General features: G+C 42.9%; 1 protein-coding gene across 1 annotated transcript in view; it reads left to right on the top strand.

The window, feature by feature from the left end:
• LOC106579183 (ubiquitin carboxyl-terminal hydrolase 31) overlaps positions 1–19,480 on the top strand; it is a 30,148-nt gene extending 10,668 nt beyond the window's left edge. Inside the window, 16 exon segments of the mRNA XM_014158846.2 lie at positions 2,147–2,284; positions 2,707–2,795; positions 3,039–3,131; positions 3,383–3,518; positions 7,007–7,154; positions 7,598–7,781; positions 7,966–8,077; positions 8,178–8,272; positions 8,529–8,606; positions 8,899–9,028; positions 9,104–9,223; positions 9,528–9,753; positions 11,466–11,624; positions 15,710–15,862; positions 16,187–16,845; positions 16,847–19,480. Of these exon segments, the coding sequence (XP_014014321.2) occupies positions 2,147–2,284; positions 2,707–2,795; positions 3,039–3,131; positions 3,383–3,518; positions 7,007–7,154; positions 7,598–7,781; positions 7,966–8,077; positions 8,178–8,272; positions 8,529–8,606; positions 8,899–9,028; positions 9,104–9,223; positions 9,528–9,753; positions 11,466–11,624; positions 15,710–15,862; positions 16,187–16,845; positions 16,847–17,770 (3,444 nt within the window). The 3' untranslated portion in view covers positions 17,771–19,480.
• The last annotated feature ends 4,033 nt before the right edge of the window (positions 19,481–23,513 follow it).

Below are 23,513 nucleotides of genomic sequence, written 5' to 3' on the forward strand. Positions count from 1 at the left end.
CAGACTTTCTGAAGAGCAGAGATGTTGTGTTCCTGTAGAGTTTTCGATGGACATTGAAATGTGTAGCAGCATCTGAATCTACCAGCTTGTGTCCCAGCAGATTAGCCTGGTCAGCGTTCTACTGTTGTTTCCCCTTAGAAAGCTCAGGTTACCCTCCCATCACCAGCACCAGAATTCCTTTCAAAGTCACTCACTAAAGATTTCTCTGTGAACCTCCATTTCTTTGCACTAGGGATTTTCTTTTTGTCTATTTCGGTCTTATAACTACATGTCCTGCTTTACCGGTTCAAAGTAAATATTGGAGGGGAATTGAATTGAACAGGTCCATCCAGCAGCACACTGCTTATTCCTGACAATGTTTCTATTTCGGTCCATTTTTCTCCCTTGGTTGACAGCCAGAGAACAAACTGTCTTATTCTATATAGATTATTCACTCTGGAGTGTAGAGCCACGGTCATATTTATGAAGTTGGCTGTGTTTACACAGGCAGCCCAATTCTGATATAATTTCCACTAATTTGTCTTTTGACTAATCAGATCAGCTCTGAAAAAGATCTGATGTGATAAGATCTGATTTGAATAAAATATGCAAGTTATAAAGAGAAAGTGTGTTTATATGTTTTGTATTGATTGATTCAGCTACATTTGATCTCCATAACTCAGCCCTTACTATCAGTCCCGACCTTCATCAGTTAAATGTTTAGTTAATTGTGCTTTAATTGGTATTGGCTCAGTTTTTCATGGCAGGTCACTTCACAGGTCTACCTGGTTAGTTCATTGCTTAAGCCACAGTATAAAACAGTTGTGTTCAGAATGTTCGATAGAGCCATGTCTGAAAGGTGAGAGGTTGGTTTTAGCACCTTTGAACTGCCAAGCTGTTTTGTTGTTTTGCCTTGCTTATTTTGCACAATAAATGAAGTATTTTACACAGTTTTATAATTACGTGTACTTTTTAAGCCATTAAGTGGACAAGGCGATGGCCGGCATTGTCACAATATCTCGGAGCTGGGTTGTTGAGTAAAGCGCTAAAAAGTACAGTATACCGAGCTCCTCTTACACCTAATTTCTTCATGATTTTCCCAGTTTGCGTCATCAAGTTTCTTGGTAACCAAATAGCCATATTGTATTGGAGCTAACTTGAGTTTCCATCATTGACAGTAGAAGGTATAGACCTTTTTCAAATCACGACCATGTTGAATTGAATATGAGGCTGAGCAGACAGAATAGCTGCTGTCTGAGGCCACATCATTGAGAAGAAAACTTGAGAGCACTTACAACTCATTAACGAAGACATTAACGAGACATGAACGATAGATACACAAGGGGATAGCCCGATCCATTTTCCTGTACATCGACTGCTGGATCGAGTGATAAATTGTCTATCTCCACAGTCATTGACTAATTAGGCCATTATACAAATGTAATTGTTTAATTACATATCATCAGTAGTTTACCTGGCTGTATTATACTGCAAGTCCCATAGGCAGATTATGCAGATGACTTTCCAGGACTCAACCGCACTCAACCTCCATTTTACCTTGTCGTTTTTCTGGTTAGATATTTTACTGTGGCATACAATGCTACAGTATACGTACAGTAAACATCCTACACCTACTCTACTGTTCTCCTTTAGTATGCACACAGAGGCTTTTAAAGTGCTGGGGCTGCAGTGCTAATGGTTTCAAAAGGAGAAGAGTTTCCCTATGGGGTTTACTGGGAGGAACAGCGCTCGGCGTTCTGATTGCATCGTTGCCCTTGTGTGACATTTGATAGCCAGTGACCAGAGGTGACTACACCTGGCCTGGAAGGATGGCTCTGTCGCCACGCACGGAGGTGTCCTCAAATGACTGAATCTGTCACTCACCGGGCTATTAAAGCGTTATTAAAGTGTTATTTCTTCAGGGTTTCTCGTCACGATGTTACAGTAGAAAGGCACGTACTGTCCAACATAGAGAAAGGAGCATGTTGTTTCATCAATGCCTTTTCCAACCAACATTTTGGTTTGCTTCAGCTACTGCTCTACAGCCATGTCTCAATTTGAAGACGGACCAATCAAAACAAAACAAAAACAAAAATGATCTGTTTAATGTCTCACATTAACTTGTGGCCTTACTTTTACCATTCATCTTTGAATTTGTGTTTTCCAGAACGTTGTGTCGAAGAGTGCCCTGCAGTTCCGGGGCAACGCCCAGCACGACGCCCAGGAGTTCCTGCTGTGGCTCTTGGACAGAGTTCACGAGGACCTCAACAACATCGTCCTGCCCAGCAGCAGACCCCCCAGGAAGGTCACCAACTTTACTTGGGCATGCTTACGTTCATTACATCAGTTGCAAGTTGGGGATTATATCTCAGACCGTTGAATGATATTAGATATAGCCTATAGCCATGTCTGGGAGCATCGCTGCCAACTCTACTGGTTCTGAAGCTTCTAGACTGTGGATTGGTTCCTTTCTGTACTGAACAGACAGCATTGTATTTCCTCCAACTGTATCATCTTGGCTGTATCCCCTTTACTGCATTTCCATTGTTGTATCTCCCTTAACTGTCAATTATCTGATTGTGTTTACTTTGTTTTATTTTTTTTAAATCTCGTGTTACTCTATTCGGGCGTTAATGTGGGCTGTTAAGTATGTATCTCCTGACTAAATACTGTGTTACTATATGTCGTCTCTCCTGACTGTCATCTGTCTGCTCGCTGTCTCCGTAGCCTCCGTTGGAGGAAGAAAATGTCCCTGAAGGATCCTCATTACCAGCAGCTGGCTCTTTCGTACAAGAGCTATTTCAGGCTCAATACAGGTGAGTCATTCCTCAAAGTAATCCCCTGATTGACACCCCACTGCACTCAGAATATAGTTACAATAGATCGAGACGCACTGTTGATAGAGTAGATCCTAACACAAGTGAGCTATACAGTTTTCTAATGCTAATTTGACAACGAACGTTTGGCTCGTTGTGATTGTAGCTTTCACATTGACACTGTCAAATGTTACAGCGGTTTGAAGTGAATATGTTATTTTTTGTTTGTCTCCACGCAAATAGGTCCTCCCTGACTTGCCCTCACTGCCAGAAACAGAGCAACACCTTTGACCCTTTTCTCTGCATCTCACTGCCCATCCCGGTACCGCACACTCGGTAAGACGATATCTAATATCTTGATAAGGCAATATCTGACACACAAACAGTATACCCCACTACAAATGACAGAAAGACCGGGTCTTGTTCTGCTGTATTTGATCTCAACTTACAACTGAGTGTCTAACTTGGCAGTGATACACGGAAGGATGCCAGAGACAAACCACAAACAATGTAGAAGCATGATGAGATGATGGTGTTCCTTGAAGCGTGGGTTAAGATAACTCAATTGTCCTGTGTGTCCCTCCCAGGCCCCTGTATGTGACGGTGGTGTACCAGGGAAAGTGTTCCCACTGTATGAGAGTGGGTGTGGCTGTGCCTCTCTCCAGCACTGTCTCCAGACTGAGAAACGCTGTAGCCCAGGAGACCAAAATACCCTCTGAACAGGTACCAAGTCCAATACCTTTGAAATCGAGCCTCAAAGTGTAAAACATGTATACAGATGAATGGATAGGAGACAAGTGAAACTGTCAGCAATGATTGAAAATGCCCACCCTACTAAAAAGCAATCTTCAGCACTATTCAAACTGAAACATAAAATGTCAACACTATTAAATTCAAAACTTGAGGCATTGAAGTAGGTATTTAAGTGGTAGTCATGCTCATTCATTGTCAAAGTAGGTGTTTGTTTTTTAGGTTCAGCCAATGATAGGGACTCAAGGCCCTTGTGAGCATCTTCATTACAGAGAAATCTATTGTCTCAGCCTTCAACAATCCACTGTTTGTGTTTGATGTGTCCCCTAGAGTCATGATGGGAGGCTCAGATCATGTGATATTGTTTGCTCATCCTATTTTATATGGTCTACTACTCTGTATAAATCCTGAGTTACTGTGTAATAATTCATGTGTGTTACTCAATCTTATGAATCTTATATGAATTGCATATGAATAAACCACACACCTCATGCCTAGTGTACCTATGTTGGCTCTTCAGTATGAAATTGATCCCCTTTTGAGATTTTGTAGCCCTTTACACTCGTACCCATATACGAGTTGAAAAATGGCAGATTTGGGCACTGATAAATGCAATAACGTGCTATACATGACGTCGGAGCTCTGGCTCTGCGCTTCACAGTGCTGCATGGGTTTTGACTGACAGACGTTCTGAACTTGAGCACATCGCGCGTCAAAAAGTTGCCTCCATCCCTCCCGCTAATTGGGCAACTTTTGTAAATGTTTTGTTGTCTGGGAAAAGTGAGGGAAATGCTGTAAATGAAAAGGACTCTATGTTTTTTGAAAGATGAGACCTCGAGGATTATAATAAATACCGCTTTGATGTCATACAAGCGAGCCAAATACCTGTGAGTCGGAATGTGCACTTCGCATTTTCAAATCACGAGTCATGTCAAAATCGGATCAAATACAATTTTATGTGTCACATGCTCCGAATACAACGGGTGTAGACATAACCATGAAACGCTTGTTTACGAGCCCTTCCAAACAATGCAGAAAAAAATGAACACAAGAGGAATAAAACACACAATATAGTGTCAGCGTTTATGATCACTATGTTTGATGTACAGTTACAAGATGAAATGGTGTCATACCCTGGGTTGTTCTGAACAGAATGAGTCTGTTTGTCTATTGTGAAGAACATTTGCGCGGCACACGCACCTGAATGCACTCGACACCTTTCAATGCTCACCAAAGTTATGATCTGTTTCCCTGAACTGGATTGTGTAAAACTTTAATGTCGTTGTTTTAAAACTTAGCTAGACATGTTTGCAATAGAACAAGCTTTCAAATGATGCCCACCTGACCCAGATTGCGATTTATAATGGATCGTTAATTGTGTGATTGCAGGGGTTGTGTTCCAAACAAAACAGCTTCAAGTGGGCTTGCTCCAGTTCCTCAACGGCACAGCTAGGATAGCTCAAAACAGCACCTTATATACAGAACAAAAATATAAACGCAACATGTAAAGTGTTAGTCCCATGTTTCTTGAGCTGAAATAAAAGATCCCAGAAATGTTCCATATGTACAAAAAGCTTATTTCTCTCAAACTTTGCACACAAATTAGTTTACATCCCTGTTAGTGAGCATTTCTCCTTTTCCAGGATAATCCATCCACCTGACAGGTGTGGCATATCAAGAAGCTGATTAAACAGCATGTGCTGGGGACAATAAAAGGCCACTCTAAAATGTGCAGTTTTGTCACACAGCACAATGCCACAGATTTCTCAAGTTTTGAGGGAGTGTGGAATTGGCATGCTGACTGCAGGAATATCCACCAGAGCTGTTGCCAGAGAATGTAATGTTCATTTCTCTACCGTAAGCAACCTCCAACGTCATTTTAGAGAATTTGGTAATACCGGTACGTCCAAGCGGCCTCACAACCGCAGAGCACCTGTAACCACGCCAGCCCAATACCTCCTAATCCGGCTTCTTCACCTGCGGGATCGTCTGAGACCAGACAGTTGATGAAACTGGGGGTTTGCACAACCAAATAATTTCTGCACAAACTGTCAGAAACCGTCTCAGGGAAGCTCATCTGGGTGCTTGTCGTTCTCACCAGGGTCTTGACCTGACTGCAGTTCGGTGTCGTAATCAAAGTCAGTGGGAAAATGCTCACCTTCGATGGCCACTGGCATGCTGGAGAAGTGTGATCTTCATGGATGAATCCCGGTTTCAACTGTACCGGCAGATGGCAGACAGTGTGTATGGCATTGTGTGGGTGAGCGGTTTGCTGATGTTAACGTTGTGAACAAAGTGCCCCATGATGGCGGTGGGGTTATGGTATGGGCAGGCATAAGCTACGGACAACGAACATAATTGCATTTTATCGATGGCAAATTGAATGCACAGAGATACAGTGACGAGATCCTGAGGCTCATTGTCGTGCCATTCATCCGCCGCCATCACCTGTTTCAGCATGATAATGCACAGCCCCATGTCGCAAGGATCTGTACACAATTCCTGGAAGCTAAAAATGTCCCAGTTCTTTTATGGCCTGCATACTCACCAGACATGTCACCCGTTGAGCATGTTTGGAATGCTCTGGATCGACATGTACAACAGCATGTTCCAGTTCCTGCCAATATCCAACAACTTTGTACAGCCATTGAAGAGGAGTAGGACAACATTCCACAGGCCACAATCAACAGCCTGATCAACTCTATGTGAAGGAGATGTCTCACTGCATGAGGCAAATGGTGGTCACACCAGATACAGACTGCTTTTCTGATCCACACCCCTACCTTTTTTTAAGGTATCTGTGACCAACAGATGCATGCATATCTGTATTCCCAGTCAAGTGAAATCCATAGATTAGGGCCTAATGAATGTATTTCAATTGACTGATTTCCTTATATGAACTGGAACTCAGTAAAAGCTTTGAAATTGTTGCATGTTGCGTTTATATTTTAGTTCAATGTAGTAACTGGAGACACCAGTTAATCCTCTCACTCAAACCCTTTTAGTTCCACCTACCACCTACCAGTTCCACCTACCCAACATTTTTAGCATGTTACTGAATATATCTAGAATATTTTCAGATTTCATTATGAACAAATGCGGCAAAAAGTACAGTAAATGTAAAATGCACATAAAATCAACAGTGTAATGTTTGGATTTAGTCTTGTGTCAGGTGAACTGTTGTGTCCTCACCTTTTGGTCTAATAATTGTCCCATAATCACCTAAAATGTTCCCTTTCAATTGCTACCATGGTTATGCACATGCTTTTCATATTTCTTCTGTAAGAAACATTTCAATTTAGCTCTATCCATATAGGCCAATTCCCACAATTGTAAAGGTTTAAACCTTTGTGAGACCTTCCTCGATGGAGGCCAAAATGTTACTAGAGGCTCAAATCTTAATATAACTTAATTGAATTAGATTAACCCCATCTCTGTTAATGATCCATATGTGTGTGCAGATTGTCCTTACTGAAATGTACTCCGATGGCTTTCACCGCTCCTTCTGTGACGACGATGACGACCTTGAGATCATTCAAGAGAGCGACTCCATATTTGCCTTTGAAACACCGGAGTTGTTTAGACCAGAGCAGATCCGGTCTCAGCGAGGTTTGACTTCATGTTATGATTCCCCGTAAATCAGTTTAACTCTGGGCCGTATGAAGGAGGTAAGAGTCTAGATTAGATTACAAATGGATTTTGCAATTGGATTTAATAGGAAATCATGTTTAATCTGGATGTGATTACCTATGTTCACCCTCACTGCATATGCGTGTACAGTATCTTTTGGAGCCAAAAAATTGATAGCCCAATAAGAACTGGGTATACAGATATGCATCCCTATGCCAGAATCCAACATATTGCGCAGGTTAACAGCCTTATTCAACAAATGTGCATCTCACTGACCTGTAGCAGGCTTTGATCTTTGTTTCATTTAACCTTACGATAATGTGACAGCAACCGCAGCATTGGGTAGTTTCGATTTAGAACTCAAAAGTTTGTTCATATAGTGCTGTGTATACATTTACAGTATATACTGCAATGTGTTGCAGGAAGTCCCCATGCTAATCTGAATCAGAACAACTTGAAGTATGGGACAGACAACAACAGACTACAGGTGTCAACAAAAATGGAAGAGTCAGTGACTCCCCCTCCGAGCCCCATTAAGATCAGCGGGGCTGACAAGATCATTCTGCTGGTGTGTAACAGAGCCTGTGCTGGACAGCAGGGACGCAGGTACACAAAGCAACTCCTCAAGATTTCAACAATAAACATTCCAGTTTAATGTGGTGAAGCAAAGCAGCACCAGGAAAATAAGATCTCAAGGAACATGTTCATGCAGTGGAGATGAAAACTAATTTGATATAGGTATGATGGATGTGGAAAATCTTGTTGTTCACCTTGTCTATGACGATTCTAGGTTTGGTCATCCGTTTGTGCTGTATCTGGAGCGGACTGTCACCTGGGACATTCTGCAGAAGGAGATCCTGGAGAAGATGCGTCACCTTTTGCGTCCTGGGGTCTTTGTCCAGGTGGGTGCAGGTTATCTACACAGACACTCATTCAACACAGACACACACACACACACACACACATGTACACGGTGTAACTAAACGTATTGCCGTCCCTCAGGTTGGGCCCTTCAGTTTGCGTGTAGTGGGGGTGGTTGGAATCACGTATCTCTTACCTCAAGAGGAGCAACCACTGTGCCACCCCTCTGTGGAGAGGTAATGTCACGCAGCGCCACCAGAGGGTGCTTGTCTCTCACTGATAGAGGACAGGTAGCAAGAGTTAGTTTAGCAAGTGTTCAACCTTTCAGTGTGTTTAGCCTTTTTGTTTAACCCTTCCGTGTTTTTTTCACATGTGCTAAACCGTCTGGGTTGTTGTTCCATATGTAGCGTACCCTGTTTTCCACATTGAGCTGTCATAGGGCTCAAAGATAACGTTGCATTGGTTTCCTATTTATCCAATGTTTGTCTGCAGAGCGTACAAATCTTGTGGGCCAGGAGGCCCCCCACATGTCAAGATTGTGGTGGAATGGGACAAAGAGACAAAAGACTAGTAAGTGTAATGAGACAAAAAAAAAAACTATGCTGAGAGGGAAAGACGCCCACCTCTTTCATCATGATCCAGTGCACACATTTAGCATTGACTGGCAGTCACTCATACGGTGAGAAAAATTGTTTTGCTCTTTGAAGAGAATGTGAATTCAAAGCAATTGTTGTGACTGAGGTGTCAGACGTTTCCCTCGTTTCTGTTTGTCAACACATTTCGATAGAACTTTCACGGTTTCCTTTGAAGCTTGTGGTGCGACCTCTGTGTGAACCGTGTATTTTGTTGTGTCTGACTGCAGTCTGTTCAAACGCACCGAGGACGAGTACATCCCAGACGCTGAGAGTGTACGTCAACAGAAAGACGGACATCTGCAGCCTCAGACATGCTCCCTCGCCCAGTGCTTTCAGCTCTACACCAAAGAGGAACAGGTACGTGTGTACCTGTGCCTGTGTGTATGTGTGTGTGTGTTTGTGTGTCTGAGAGCTCTGCTCTGTGTGTTTCAGCTTGCTCCAGATGATGCCTGGCGCTGCCCACACTGCAAGCAGCTACAGCAGGGCAGCATCAAGTTGAGCCTCTGGACCCTGCCTGACATCCTCATACTGCACCTCAAACGCTTCAGACAGGTACAGTACACTACAGACCACTACACCATACATCAACATCATTCATACAAATACATAATCAAAGTGTATAAGCTCAGTTAGCATTATATTACCCCAGGAATAAACTCAAAATAGTATTTCATTCAAAGTACACGTGTGTAGATCATATTACTAGTGTATGTCAACACTAATATTATGTTAATTCTTACAAGCTCAGTCAGCATTGTAAACTCAACCAATCTGCGTTAGCATAGTAAGCATTCCACCCTCAACCAACATCATCAAATTTGTTGCTGTTGTGCGTATGTGTATGGTGTCTTCTTAGGACGGAGACCGGAGGATGAAGATGCAGAACATGGTGAAGTTTCCTCTGATCGGGATGGACATGGCGCCCCATATGGTCAAGCGGAGCCAGAGCAGCTGGAGCCTGCCCTCGCACTGGTCACCATGGAGACGACCTTACGGGATGGGCCGCGACCCCGAGGACTACCTGTATGACCTGTACGCTGTGTGTAACCACCACGGGACAATGGCGGGAGGTCATTACACAGGTTAGCAAACAACACACGTATGGACACACACTCTAATATGTTCCGGCAGCAGTAGGGCTATAAATTGACAGGGTTGCTGACTCAAATCCCAATGGGGTTACAATGCTGTTCTGCCCTTGAGAAAGCCACTTACTCCATGTACAGTACCAGTCAAAAGTTTGGACACACCTACTCATTTAAGGGTTTTTCTATGTTTCTACATTGTAGAATAATATTGAAGACATCAAAACTATGAAATAACACATATGGAATCATGTGGTAACCAAAAAAAGTGTTAAACAAATCAAAATACATTTTAGATTTTAGATTATTCAAAGTAGCCACCCTTTGCATTGATGACAGCTTTGCACACACTTGGCATTCTCTCAACCAGCTTCACCTGGAATGATTTTCCATCAGTCTTGAAGGAGTTCCCACATATGCTGAGCACTTGTTGGATGCTTTTCCTTCATTCTGCTGTCCAACTCATCCCAAACCATCTCAATTGGGTTGAGGTCAGGTAATTGTGGAGGCCAGGTCATCTGATGCAGCGCTCCATCACTCTCCTTCTTGGTCAAATAGCCAAAGAAGATAGTCCCACTAAGCGCAAACCAGATGGGATGGCGAATCGCAGCAGCCATGCTGGTTAAGTGTGCCTTGAATTCTAAATAAATCACAGACAGTGTCACCAGCAAAGCACCTCCATACCATCACACCTCCTCCTCCATGCTTCACGGTGGGAACCACATATGCGGAGATCACCGGTTCACCTACTCTGCGTCTCACAAAGACACGGCGGTTGGAATCAAAAATCTCAAATTTGGACTCATCAGAACAAAGGACAGATTTCCACCGGTCTAATGTCCAATGCTTGTGTTTCTTGGCCCAAGCAAGTCTCTTCTTATTATTGGTGTCCTTTAGTAGTGGTTTTCTTTGCAGCAATTCGACCACGAATGCCTGATTCACGCAGTCTCCTCTGAACAGTTGATGTTGAGATGTATCTGTTACTTGAACTCTGTGAAGCATTTATTTGGGCTGCAATCTGAGGTCCAGTTAACTCTAATGAACTTATCCTCTGCAGCAGAGGTAACTCTGGGTCTTCCTTTCCTGTGGCGGTCTTCATGAGAGCCAGTTTCATCATAGCGCTTGATGGTTTTTGCGACTGCACTTGAAGAGACTTTCAAAGTTCTTGAAATCTTACCCATTGACTGATCTTCATGTCTTAAAGACATGATGGACTGTTGTTTCTCTTTGCTTATTTGAGCTGTTCTTGCCATAATATGGAATTGGTCTTTTACCAAATAGGGCTATCTTCTGTGTACCATAGCTACCTTGTCACAGCACAACTGATTGGCTAAAACGCATTAAGAAGGAAAAAAAAATCCTCAAATTAACTTTTAACAAGGCACACCTGTTAATTGAAATGCATTCCAGGTGACTACCTCATGAAGCTGGTTGAGAAAATGCCAAGAGTGTGCAAAGCCGTATATCTTGATTCGTTTAACACTTTTTTGGTTACTACATGATTCCATATGTGTTATTTTATAGTTTTTAGTCTACAATGTAGAAAATAGTCAAAATAAAGAAAAGCCCTTTAATGAGTAGGTGTGTCCAAACTTTTGACTGGCACTGTATGTCTATCAAAATGTGATTGGCATCCATATCCCTGCTCTTTTTTTAGGTAATATGATAATTGACTCTTTATCCCATCCTTATTATGTCCTCTTCTGCAGCTCACTGTAAAAACTCCATCGATGGCATGTGGTACTGCTTTGACGACAGCGATGTCCAAGCCATATCTGACGATGAAGTCTGCAAGCAGAACGCCTACATACTGTTTTATCAAAGACGGGCCACCATCCCATCATGGTCTGCTAACAGCTCCGTTGCAGGTAAGAATATATGCATTTGTTATGAAAAAACGATTTAATTCATCATTCAAATAAAATAAAATTGTATTTGTCACGAATACAACAAGTGTAGACCTTACAGTGAAATTCTTACTTACAAGTACAGAGTCAACAATGCAGTTTAAAAATAAATTACCCAAAAAATCACCTAAGAAAAAAAGAAATAAAAGTAACAAATAATGAAAGAGCAACAGTAAAATAACAATAGCGAGGCTATATACAGGGGGTACCGGTACAGAGTCAATGTGCGGGGGCACCATTCCATAATTCTATGGGATGCAACGTTTTTCAAACAACAAGATGCAACAATGTCATAGATAGTCTGGAGCCCTGTACTAACTTTTTCCCCTGGTGGCACTGGTGCCACTAACTTTTTCACTTGTTGGCAACAACCTTTGATTTGGTCGCATCAAAAACAATTAATGGCGTCACGCAATAGAAAAATGAGTAATCATCATGTTCATTGATAGTGCTTTATTAAGAAGTGTATTAAACTACTGACATTTTTTTTACTCCCACAGCCAAGTCAAAGGGACGCTAAATGCGACTAAACGGCTGTAGTCTGGAGCCATGTAGTAGAATACCTGGGTCTTATTTGGTTTTTGCCTCACATCAAATCAAATTTATTTGTCACATACACATGGTTAGCAGGTGTTAATGCAAGTGTAGCGAAATGCTTGTGCTTCTAGTTCCGACCATGCAGTAATATCTAACAAGTAATCTACCAATTCCATAACAACTACCTTGTACACACGTGTAAAGGAATGAATACGAATATGTACATAAAAATATATAAATGAGTGATGGCCGAACGGCATAGGCAAGATGTTATAGATGGTATGGAGTACAGTATATACATATGAGATGAGTATTGTAGGGTTATGAAAACATATAAAGCAGCATTGTTTAAGCTGGCTAGTGATACATTACATCAGGATGGCAAGATGCAGTAGATGGTATAGAGTACAGTATATACATATGGGATGAGTAATGTAGGTTATGAAAACATTATATAAAGTGGCATTGTTTAAAGTGGCTAGTGATACATCTAATTACATCAAGATGGCAAGATGCAGTACATGGTATGGCGTACAGTATATACATATGAGATGAATAATGTAGGTTATGTAAACATGATCTAATATAAATAATATAAAGTGGCAAGTGAATTTTCCCAAGTGGCTTGAGTTGAGTCAGTATGTTGGCAGCAGCCACTCAATGTTAGTGATGGCTGTTTAACAGTCTGATGGCCTTGAGATAGAAGCTGTTTTTCAGTCTCTCGGTCCCTGCTTTGATGCACCTGTACTGACCTCGCCTTCTGAATGATAGCGGGGTGAACAGGCAGTGGCTCGGGTGGTTGTTGTCCTTGATGATCTTTTTGGCCTTCCTGTGACATCGGGTGGTGTAGGTGTCCTGGAGGACAGGTAGTTTGCACCCGGTGATGTGTTGTGCAGACCTCACTACCCTCTTGAGAGCCTTCCGGTTATGGGCGGAGCAGCTGCCGTACCAGGCGGTTATACAGCCCGACAGGATGCTCTCGATTGTGCATCTGTAAAAGTTTGTGAGTGTTTTTGGTGACAAGCCGAATTTCTTCAGCCTCCTGAGGTTGAAGAGGCGCTGCTGCGCCTTTTTCACCACGCTGTCTGTGTGGGTGGACCATTTCAGTTTGTCTGTGATGTGTACGCCGAGGAACTTAAAACTCTCCACCCTCTCCACTACTGTCCCGTCAATGTGGATAGGGGGCTGCTCCCTCTGCTGTTTCCTGAAGTCCATAATCATCTCTTTTGTTTTGTTGACATTGAGTGCGAGGTTATTTTCCTGACACCACACTCCGAGGGCCCTCACCTCCTCCCTGTAGGCCGTCTCGTCGTTGTTGGTAATCAAGCCTACCACTGTAGTGTCGTCTGCAAACTTGATGATTGAGTTGGATGCGTGCATGGCCACGCAGTTATGGGTGAACAGGGAGTACAGGAGAGGGCTGAGAACGCACCCTTGTGGGGACCCAGTGTTGAGGATCAGCGGGTTGGAGATGTTGTTACACACCCTCACCACCTGGGGGCGGCCCGTCAGGAAGTCCAGGACCCAGTTGCACAGGGCGGGGTCGAGACCCAGGGTCTCGAGCTTAATGACGAGTTTGGAGGGTACTATGGTGTTGAATGCTGAGCTGTAATCGATGAACAGCATTCTTACATAGCTACTATTCCTCTTGTCCAGATGGGTTAGGGCAGTGTGCAGTGTGATGGCGATTGCGTCGTCTGTGGACCTATTGGGTTGGTAAGCAAATTGGAGTAGATGTCATGTCCTCCCCGACTGAGACACGTGATTTAAAATCATGGACATATACATATGTGCACATATAAATATTTTTATACTGTATGTCTAATATATACATTTATGATGTATATAGTATGTATACAGTTGAAGTCGGAAGTTTACATACACTTAGGTTGGAGTCATTAAAACCTGTTTTTCAAACACTCCACAAATGTCTTGTTAACACACTATAGTTGGTTAGGACATCTACTTTGTGCATGACACAAGTAATTTTTACAACAGTTGTTTACAGACAGATTATTTCACTGTGTCACAATTCCAGTAGCTCAGAAGTTTACATACACTAAGTTGACTGTGCCTTTAAACAGCTTTGAAAATTCCCGAAAATGATGTCATGGCTTTAGAAGCTTCTGAAAGGCTAATGGACATTATTTGAGTCAATTGGAGGTGTACCTGTGGATGTATTTCAAGGCCTACCTTCAAACTCAGTGCCTCTTTGCTTGACATCATGGGAAAATCTAAAGAAATTAGCCAACCTCAGAAAAAAATTGTAGACCTCCATAAGTCTGGTTCATCCTTGGGCGCAATTTCCAAATGCCTGAAGGTACCACGTTCATCTGTACAAACAATAGTACACAAGTATAAACACCATGGGACCACGCAGACGTCATACCACTCAGGAAGGAGACGTGTTCTGTCTCCTTGAGATGAACGTACTTTGGTGCGAAAAGTGCAAATCAATCCCAGAACAACAGCAAAGGACCTTGTGAAAATGCTGGAGGAAACCGGTACAAAAGTATCTATATCCACAGTAAAACGAGTCCTATATTGACATAACCTGAAAGTCCGCTCAGCAAGGAAGAAGCCACTGCTCCAAAACCGCCATAAAAAACCCAGACTACGGTTTGCAACTGCACATGGGGACAAAGATCGTACTTTTTGGAGAAATGTCCTCTGGTCTGATGAAACAAAAGTAGAACTGTTTGGCCATAATGACCATCGTTATGTTCGGAGGAAAAAGGGGGAGGCTTGCAAGCCGAAGAACACCATCCCATCCGTGAAGCATGGGGGTGGCAGCATCATGTTGTGGGAGTGCTTTGCTGCAGGAGGGACTAATGCGCTTCACAAAATAGATGGCATCATGAGGCAGGAGAATTATGTGGATATAGTGAAGCAACATCTCAAGACATCAGTCAGGAAGTTAAAGCTTGGTCGCAAATGGGTCTTCCAAATGGACAATGACCCCAAGTATATTTCTAAAGTTGTGGCAAAATGGCTTAAGGACAACAAAGTCAAGGTATTGGAGTAGCCATCACAAAGCCCTGACCTCAATCCCATAGAAATTTGTGGGCAGAACTGAAAAAGTGTGTGCGAGCAAGGAGGCCTACAAACCTGACTCAGTTACACCAGCTCTGTCAGGAGGAATGGGCCAACATTCACCCAACTTATTGTGGGAAGCTTGTGGAAGGCTACCCGAAACGTTTGACCCAAGTTTAACAATTTAAAGGCAATGCTACCAAATACTAATTGAGTGTATGTAAACTTCTGACCCACTGGGAATGTGATGAAAGAAATAAAAGCTGAAATAAATCATTCTTTCTACTATTATTCTGACATTTCACCTTCTTAAAATAAAGTGGTGATCCTAACTGACCTAAGACAGGGAATTTTTACTAGGATTAAATGTCAGGAATTGTGAAAAACTAAGTTTAAATGTATTTGGCTAAGGTGTATGTAAACTTGCGACTTCAACTGTATACATACAGTATATGTCTTTTGTTTACTCATCCCAGGTTCGACCAGCTCATCTCTGTGTGAACACTGGATCAGCAGGTTGATAGGGAGTCGTCCTCCTAGCCAGGCCTCATCTGGCTCCTCCAGACGCACTTCGCTGGCCTCCCTCTCGGAGTCGGCCGAGTTCACTGGGGAACGCAGCGAAGACGATGGTGAGAAACAGCCTCTCATGCATATTTGTCAAGATGTTGTATTTCTGCTATATCAAATATGTTTGCACAATGATAGTACTTGGAACTAAAATTGATACAAAATATATTGTTACGATGACACTGCAGGCCTTATTTATACATTAGCCTACTTTCAGTTGTTTTTGCAAAGCTGAACAATCTGTATCATTCTGTAATATAATAATATAATATCAGACTTTATTAGCTTGAAACCCACTGATAAAAGAGGTGATGAACATGCACTCAGTCTATTCCACTCCACACCAACGCTTTAGTTGTACATCTCTGTCCCCTTCTGTTGAGAAGGCTTCTCTACCCGCCCGGCGGTGCGGAGTATCCAGAGACAGACCTTCTCCTCGCGCTCCAACATGGCCAGCCCTCTGGCCCTCAGCGAGAACGGCTCGAAGCCCTCCTGGTCCCTCTCCACCAAGCTCCATCTGCGCTCCAACTCTCCCTCGCGCTTCTCCCTGGAGTCCCACTCCTCCTCGCCCACCCTTGAGAGGATAGGCGAGGCGGTTGATGACAAGGTCTCCACCTCCTGCTTTAGCGGCTCGGCGAAACCCGAGGTAAGGGCTGGAGGTAAGACACCCCTGATGCTGGATGGTAATGCAGGGGCTAAAAGGCTCTTGGAGCAGGTGCACTCCAAGGCCGTTCCCCAGGCTGAGCTGAGGAGCTCCAGCCCGGCAGGGGGTAATAGTAACGTGGCCACGGTCATGGAGCCAGGCAGCCCGGGTCAAGGAGCAATCGCTAAGGAGCCTAAACAACGAGGAGCAGGGGGAGAGGAGGGTGCCGGGGCCAGGAGAAACTCGGCAAAGACTGTTGAGACCGAGAAGAGCCCCAAGAAGCGCCCGACCACCCCCCTCCCCGTCCCCCTCCCACACCTCCTCTGTGACCCACGCATCGTCACCTTCTCGAACCCAAGCCAAGAGCGTGGCGGCCACAGTGTCCAACCCCAAAGAAAAAAGTGAGGGTGCAGTCAAAAAAAATAGCAAGACCTCCTTAGCCAAAACAGCCACCCCCACGAAAAAGGAGCCGTTGCAGACCCCAGAAACACTTCACCCTGAAACAGCAAAGCAAAGGAAGGGAGGCTCCCCCAGGTCCCAGAGTTCCTCGGCACACCCGCCGAGGAAGACGTCACCCAGAGGTACGGTGGAGAGGAGCTCCGCATCAGCGAGAACCAGAGCAGCCGAGAGGAGCGCCAGTCGGGAGACGTCGCGGACCACCTCAGTGTCAGAGAGGGGGGTGAACCACGGTGGTCCCTCCTCCAGGGCCAGTGGTGTGTCCCGGGGAGGAGAAGTGTGTGCCGCTGGCCGGGGCGAAGGTAGGGCGGGGCGAGGGGCGGAGAGCAGGGCTGGGGGGAGGAGCACCAGCAGCAGCTCCTCCATGACCAGCCTGCGATCGTCCAGTGTGAGCGTGGCAGCGGCCTCAGCAGCGTCACCCAGGGGACCTGGTAGGAACAGCAAGACGGAGGAAAAGGGACTCAACTTCTTCAAGAGTGCCCTGAGGCAGAAAGAGACACGCAGGTCCACGGACGGGGGAAAGCCAACCACGACGGCCAAAGCAGGGACAGGCGAGGCTAAAGGCAACTCAGAAGAGGGGGCTGGGGAGGAGACTGGAGAAGGGGTGGGGAATGGAGCAGCCAAGAGGGCCCAGCAGGGGAACCCAGAGGCCCAGATGAACACACCCTCGGCCAAAGACAAGGAATCCTCCAAGACGTCCAACCCAGCCAAGCACTCTATACTGTCCTCCGCCAAGTCCAAGTCTTCCGGAGCAGAGACAGGTGGAGTGGAGAAAGCCTCTGCTAACGGGAAAAAACCTCCTGAAAAGAGGTTGCCGCCATCCCGAAAGATCCCCATCAATTCTTCACGAACCACCCAGAAGTCCAAGTGAAATATCTTTGGGGACCCAAAACAATCGTTGAAGTGAAGCTCTAAGGTGTCTCAAAGATTGAACTACATCTCCTCTTTGGGAGCGACTTTTGAAAAGCACCTCTAGCTTTTCATTGGCCCCAGATGATTGCAAGCTGCCATACATGACAGTCTGCCCCTGTCCACTTTATTATATAGTAATGGATTGTAACAAAGCACTTTGTATGGATTGCGTTGTTAATTCTTTTTTTGAAAAATGATTTTAATCAAATGGATTATTATATGAACTGCACATGTAATGACATTTTTACCTGGTTCTTTAGCATACTTTGACAAGGTTCGTCTTGGGCAGACGTCGAAAGGAACTTGTGTAGCGAGCAAGTACGTTTGTTAAGCAGTGTAAGGATGAGAATCCCTGTAAGTCACACAATAGATCACACGTGGAACACTACTCAGTCACCAGATGTCGTTAACGAGCTGTGTTTTACATCTCTGACTTCTTTGTACTTTTAAAACCTCTGGGTCCACTTTCAAATCGTTCCAAACATTCCACACCAGGCAGAGCATCTAAATATATGGAGCCATGAAACAAACACCAATACCTATCATAATACCAGTTAATAGCTAATTAGATACAGTATAGGTCAGTGGTAATGTATGTCAAATCTCATATTAAGAACTATCAATGCAGGTACATTTGTAATCCCAAATTCACTGGTATTAGTTGTCCAGTACTGATAATTCCAGTTTGAGCAACTCCAATTCCAGATTTACGTAATGAATAATCCCAGTTTAACAACTCTTGGTTTTCATTTTAACTTAAACTCCCAGTATGATAACATAATCCCAATTTAACATTAGTGATTGTGCAACAACATTTTGCTAGCCTATGTAGGACATTATATGTATCCAGGACTAGAGGTGAGTGTATACCTGCCAATAGCATTAAAGGGACCCATTAGAAATATACAAGGAAGGTGACATCGCTCAAAGATTTTGGAAGGTTGGGACTGTGGTTCTTCACTCTCCCTCTGGTTGTACTGATTTTGGAATAGTAGTGACATCATAGTGTGACATAATAGCCCCCCAGAGTGCCCTAACAACTCCACTCACCTCTGCCCCCGACTGGTGACCACTGTCACTGCGGGTGGTCAAGGCCTTACAGGGGACCACATTCAGACTGCCAGACATCTCGAAACATTCCTTAAGACGAACACAGGGTCGATGTGAAAAAAAGATACACTCAAGGCCATCAAAGACATTGCTAAAGACAATACATGGGGACGTCTTTATAAGATCACCTTATATGGTGCGTTTGGATCCGCCCTATCCTTTTCTGTTTTTCTCTGTGTCATCACAGCTTGTGCCTGTGCACATTTTTGGCTTATGCGCTACCAAGCAGATTTCCCCGCGTAGAATGCACTGACTTAGATTCAGAAAAGTGATCGCCATGATGAAATGTATGACAGCAATCTTTGCATGAAATTGCTTATGCATGCATTAAACTATGCAAGCAACACTTGCTAATGTCCACACAAGTAATACTGCTACTTTTGGATGTGTATATATTTCTAACTGTATATTTTTCCAAATGCCTGCATCAGAGAGCATGTTTAGGCATCATTCAATGCTTTATTTGCACATTTTCTTCAGAGTATAATACATTTTTTTTTTTATGAATTGTAGGTATTGCTCCTTCACCTTAAAGTAAATCAACTCACTTGCGAATTAATGATTTCTGTATTGTATTCATTTGACTCATGTTTGATTCCAAACAATTTAAGGGACACGCTACCCCATAGACCTCTGCAACCAAACATCTAATAACTAAATGTAAGAAATACATTTGGAAACAACTGGTATGATTGTGAAATGTCACTTTGTCATGGTTTGAGAGTAGGTACTTTTCAGATGGTTTTAGTGACTGAATCCCCAACTAGTTTATATAATTAATTCATTCAAATAGCCAAAGACAATATACAAGATTATTTTCAGTGGAATACTTTATGAACCTGTTATCTAAATACTGTCTGTAGCTATAATTTCCCAGATGTTTTTCAAAGTGAGATGATACAGTAAAGGGTGATACAGGGGTGACCTTTATCAGCATTACCTCTGCAACCACACTGCCTTCTGTTGCCTTGTTCAAAATCGCCCAATCGCCCTTTTTCTACCATAAAATCGCCCTTAAAATATCACATATACACTGAGTGTACAAAACATTAGGAACACCTTCCTAATATTGAGTTACACCTCCCTTTGCCCTCAGAACAGCCTCAATTCATCAGGGCGTGGACTACAAGGTGTCGAAAATGTTCCACAGGAATGCTGGCCCATGTTGACTCCAATGCTTCCCACAGTTGTGTCAAGTTGGCTGGATGTCCTTTGGGCGGTGGACCATTCTTGATACACACAGGAAACTGTTGAGAGTGAAAACCCCAGCAACGTTGCAGTTCTTGACACAATCAAACTGTTGTGCCTGGCACCTACTACCATACCCCGTTCAAAGGCACTTCAATCTTTTGTCTTGCCCATTCACCCTCTGAATGGCACACATACACAATCCATGTCTCAATTGTCTCAACACTTAAAAATCCTTCTTTAACCTGTCGCCTCCCCTTCATCTACACTGATTGAAGTGGATTTAACAGGTGACATCAATCAGGGATCACAGCTTTCACCTGATCAGTCTATATCACTGAAAGAGCAGGTGTTCCTAATGTTTTTATTTATTTGATAGATTGTGTTCAATTGAATATCTGCAGATTTCAACTATTGCAAGACGTATATTTTTTCAACCTCGCAATTAGCTGTTGAAATGATGATATCTTCCCCTTCCCACCCTTGCACCAAGTTCAAATGAAGAGTAGAATGGTAATGGGGATTTTACGTAGGGAGGCCGCTCTGGAGCACTAGCCTTGGTGGTCTACATACAGTACAACATAAAACAACAGAAAAGCTTCAAATCATATCATGATTGTGTTCAAGTGGAATGGGACTTCAATAGAGTAAAAGGTAAAATGCAAGTCATTATTTATTTGGGGCAAGCGCATGAGTGTCAATAAAAATAAAACGTTTTTTAGTATGCACTTTTTTAGTATGCACTTACGAAATGGGAAAAAAAAACATATTTTTTAAGGATTCATTACTTCAAAGGGAGAACGCAATGTTTGTATATGCCATTGGTTTAGCAATGCAGCAACAAAAATATGTCATATAATAAAAATAATTGTTAATTTTATATTGCTTTGAATGGATTTAGTTTTTAGTTTTGTTTGTTTGTTTATCATTACAGTTCTGGTTTCATCCACTTGGTGGAGCAAACCTTTTCCATTACTCCAAATTCTACTGCATGCCAGTTGATGACTTGGAAATAAAGTAACCACAAAACGGAATTTGCCCTTAAAATCTAACTTGGAGTGAATCTCCCTTTATCAAGACATATCATTCTGTCCAATCTAATGTTGTCACTGAAGGGAATGACAGTTGGTGTATTAAACTACAGAGGCATCATTTATTTATAGCTGATTGAATTATGGATATATTAGTTTTGCCCAAGGCTGGGGGGTTATTAAGAGTTAATACACCCTCTTTGTCTCTTTTCCCCTGTAATTTTCATCTATTTCAGGACTCTTTTTGTGCTCTCTGTTTCCACTTATTCCTCTCTCCGAGGGAGAAAAGTGATGAAATCCAACCTTCAGATGAAATTGCTTATTGGGGCTACAACTAGGTCTATTTTTCCCCCACAGTCTCGCTGCCTAGGAAACATCAAATATCATTATACTCTATCAATATCATTGCTGATCTACCAAATTGGAATAGCGAAACAAATAACTAAATAAGAAAAAAAAAATATATATATATATATGGGAAAAATATCCAAATAAATAAGATGAATAAATAAAAATGAGTAGTATACATATAACAACATCTCTGTTATCTCTCTACACAGATAATATTCTTTCGTGGGGCGGTGACAGTAAAACCAGCAAGCTTAAAAAGCAAACCAGATGTTTTCTTTGAAATCAGAAATATGAGCCACAGCAGCCAAGTTCTTCTCATGCCAAATCAGTAATCTGTTGCCAATTGTGTGAGATCTAAGGGAACCCTATTAGCGATACCTAAGAAGAAGAGTTGTCGACTTTTTATCTTGATGTAACACCTGAACAATGACAATATCTCGTTTGTCTTCTGAACATAATGCGTTTTGTGTGTTGATTAAGGTCTAGGAATGCTTTTCCTGGGTTATTGGCCCGCAAATTCTAGACAGGCAATCTCATTTTATTGATCAGTCTTCTCCGGGTGTCTCCTGGGGCCGACTTTAATCCTTGACACTGCTGTTGAGAGACTCCATTTTAAGACACTCTCGATGGATATAACTCCTGAAACGTTATTAGGGTGGGGAATAAAGACGGCAGGAGGTGGAACAGCCTCTTGATTAGCGCCTACGCACTTGTACCAAGATGCATTTCACTCTCTTGTGAGAAAGGCATGAGTTTGTAAGGAGGCTACGTGGATACTGGTAAATTTGTAAAAGGTTTATTTGGTCCTACATGTATGTATGTATGTATGTATGTATGTATGTATGTATGTATGTATGTATGTATGTATGTATGTATGTATGTATGTATGTATGTATGTATGTATGTATGTATGTATGCAGGAAGCCTTCTCTCTTTATATTTATCCTTATGCCTCTCTCTCTAGGTCATTGATCAAGCGTACATCTACTGGCAACAGGATATTGTGCATACCGTTGTAACAGTAGGCCTATATGAGGGATGGGCAACTCGGGTTCTCAACTTACTGTTGAGGGTTAGAATAATAGAACACACAAGGTGCAATATCGAAATTTGATTGTGCATCAGCAGTCACTCAATTAGTCCATGTCAGCTCATTTGTTTTAGATTGGTCAATTAGTCTAGGGGCCAGCTATCTAAACTTGTACACGGAACAAAAATATAACCGCAACATGTAAAGTGTTGGACCCATGTTTCATGAGCAGAAATAAAAGACCACAGACATTTTCCAGACACACAAAAAGCTTATTTCTCTTTAATTTTGTGCACACATTTGTTTACATCCCTAGTGAGCATTTCTCCTTTGCCAAGATAATCCATCCACCTGACAGGTGTGGCATATCAAGAAGATGATTAAACAGCATGATCGTTGTGCTGGGGACAATAAAAGGCCACTCTAAAATGTGCAGTTTTGTCACTCAACACAATGCCACAGATGTCTCAAGTTGAGGGAGTGTGCAATTGGCATTCTGACTGCAGGAATGTCCACCAGAGCTGTTACCGGAAAATGTAATACCATAAGCTGCCTCTAAAGTCATTTTAGAGAATTTGGTAGTACGTCCAACTGGCCTCAATTCCGCAGACCACGTGTATGGCGTCATGGGGGCAAGCGGTTTTCTGACGTCAATGTTGTGAACAGAGTTCCCCATGGTGGCGGTGGGGTTATGGTATGGGCAGGCATAAGCTACGGACAACGAACACAATTGCATTTTATTGATGGCAATTTGAATGCACAAAAACATCGTGACGAGATCCTGAGGCCCATTGTGAGGTCCATTTTGTTTTTACGGCGGCCCCTCATGATGAGTTCTGTTTTTTTGTGGCCTCCACACCCATCAAAGTTGCCCATCCCTAGCCTATATAATACAGCACACACACATACTATATTATCAAATGTGACACAACAGTGGTAGGCCTTATCACCGACAACGACGAGACAGCCTATAGGGAGGAGATCAGAGACCT

Source organism: Salmo salar, chromosome ssa19 (genome assembly GCF_905237065.1).
Source record: "Salmo salar chromosome ssa19, Ssal_v3.1, whole genome shotgun sequence".
NCBI lineage: Eukaryota > Metazoa > Chordata > Actinopteri > Salmoniformes > Salmonidae > Salmo > Salmo salar.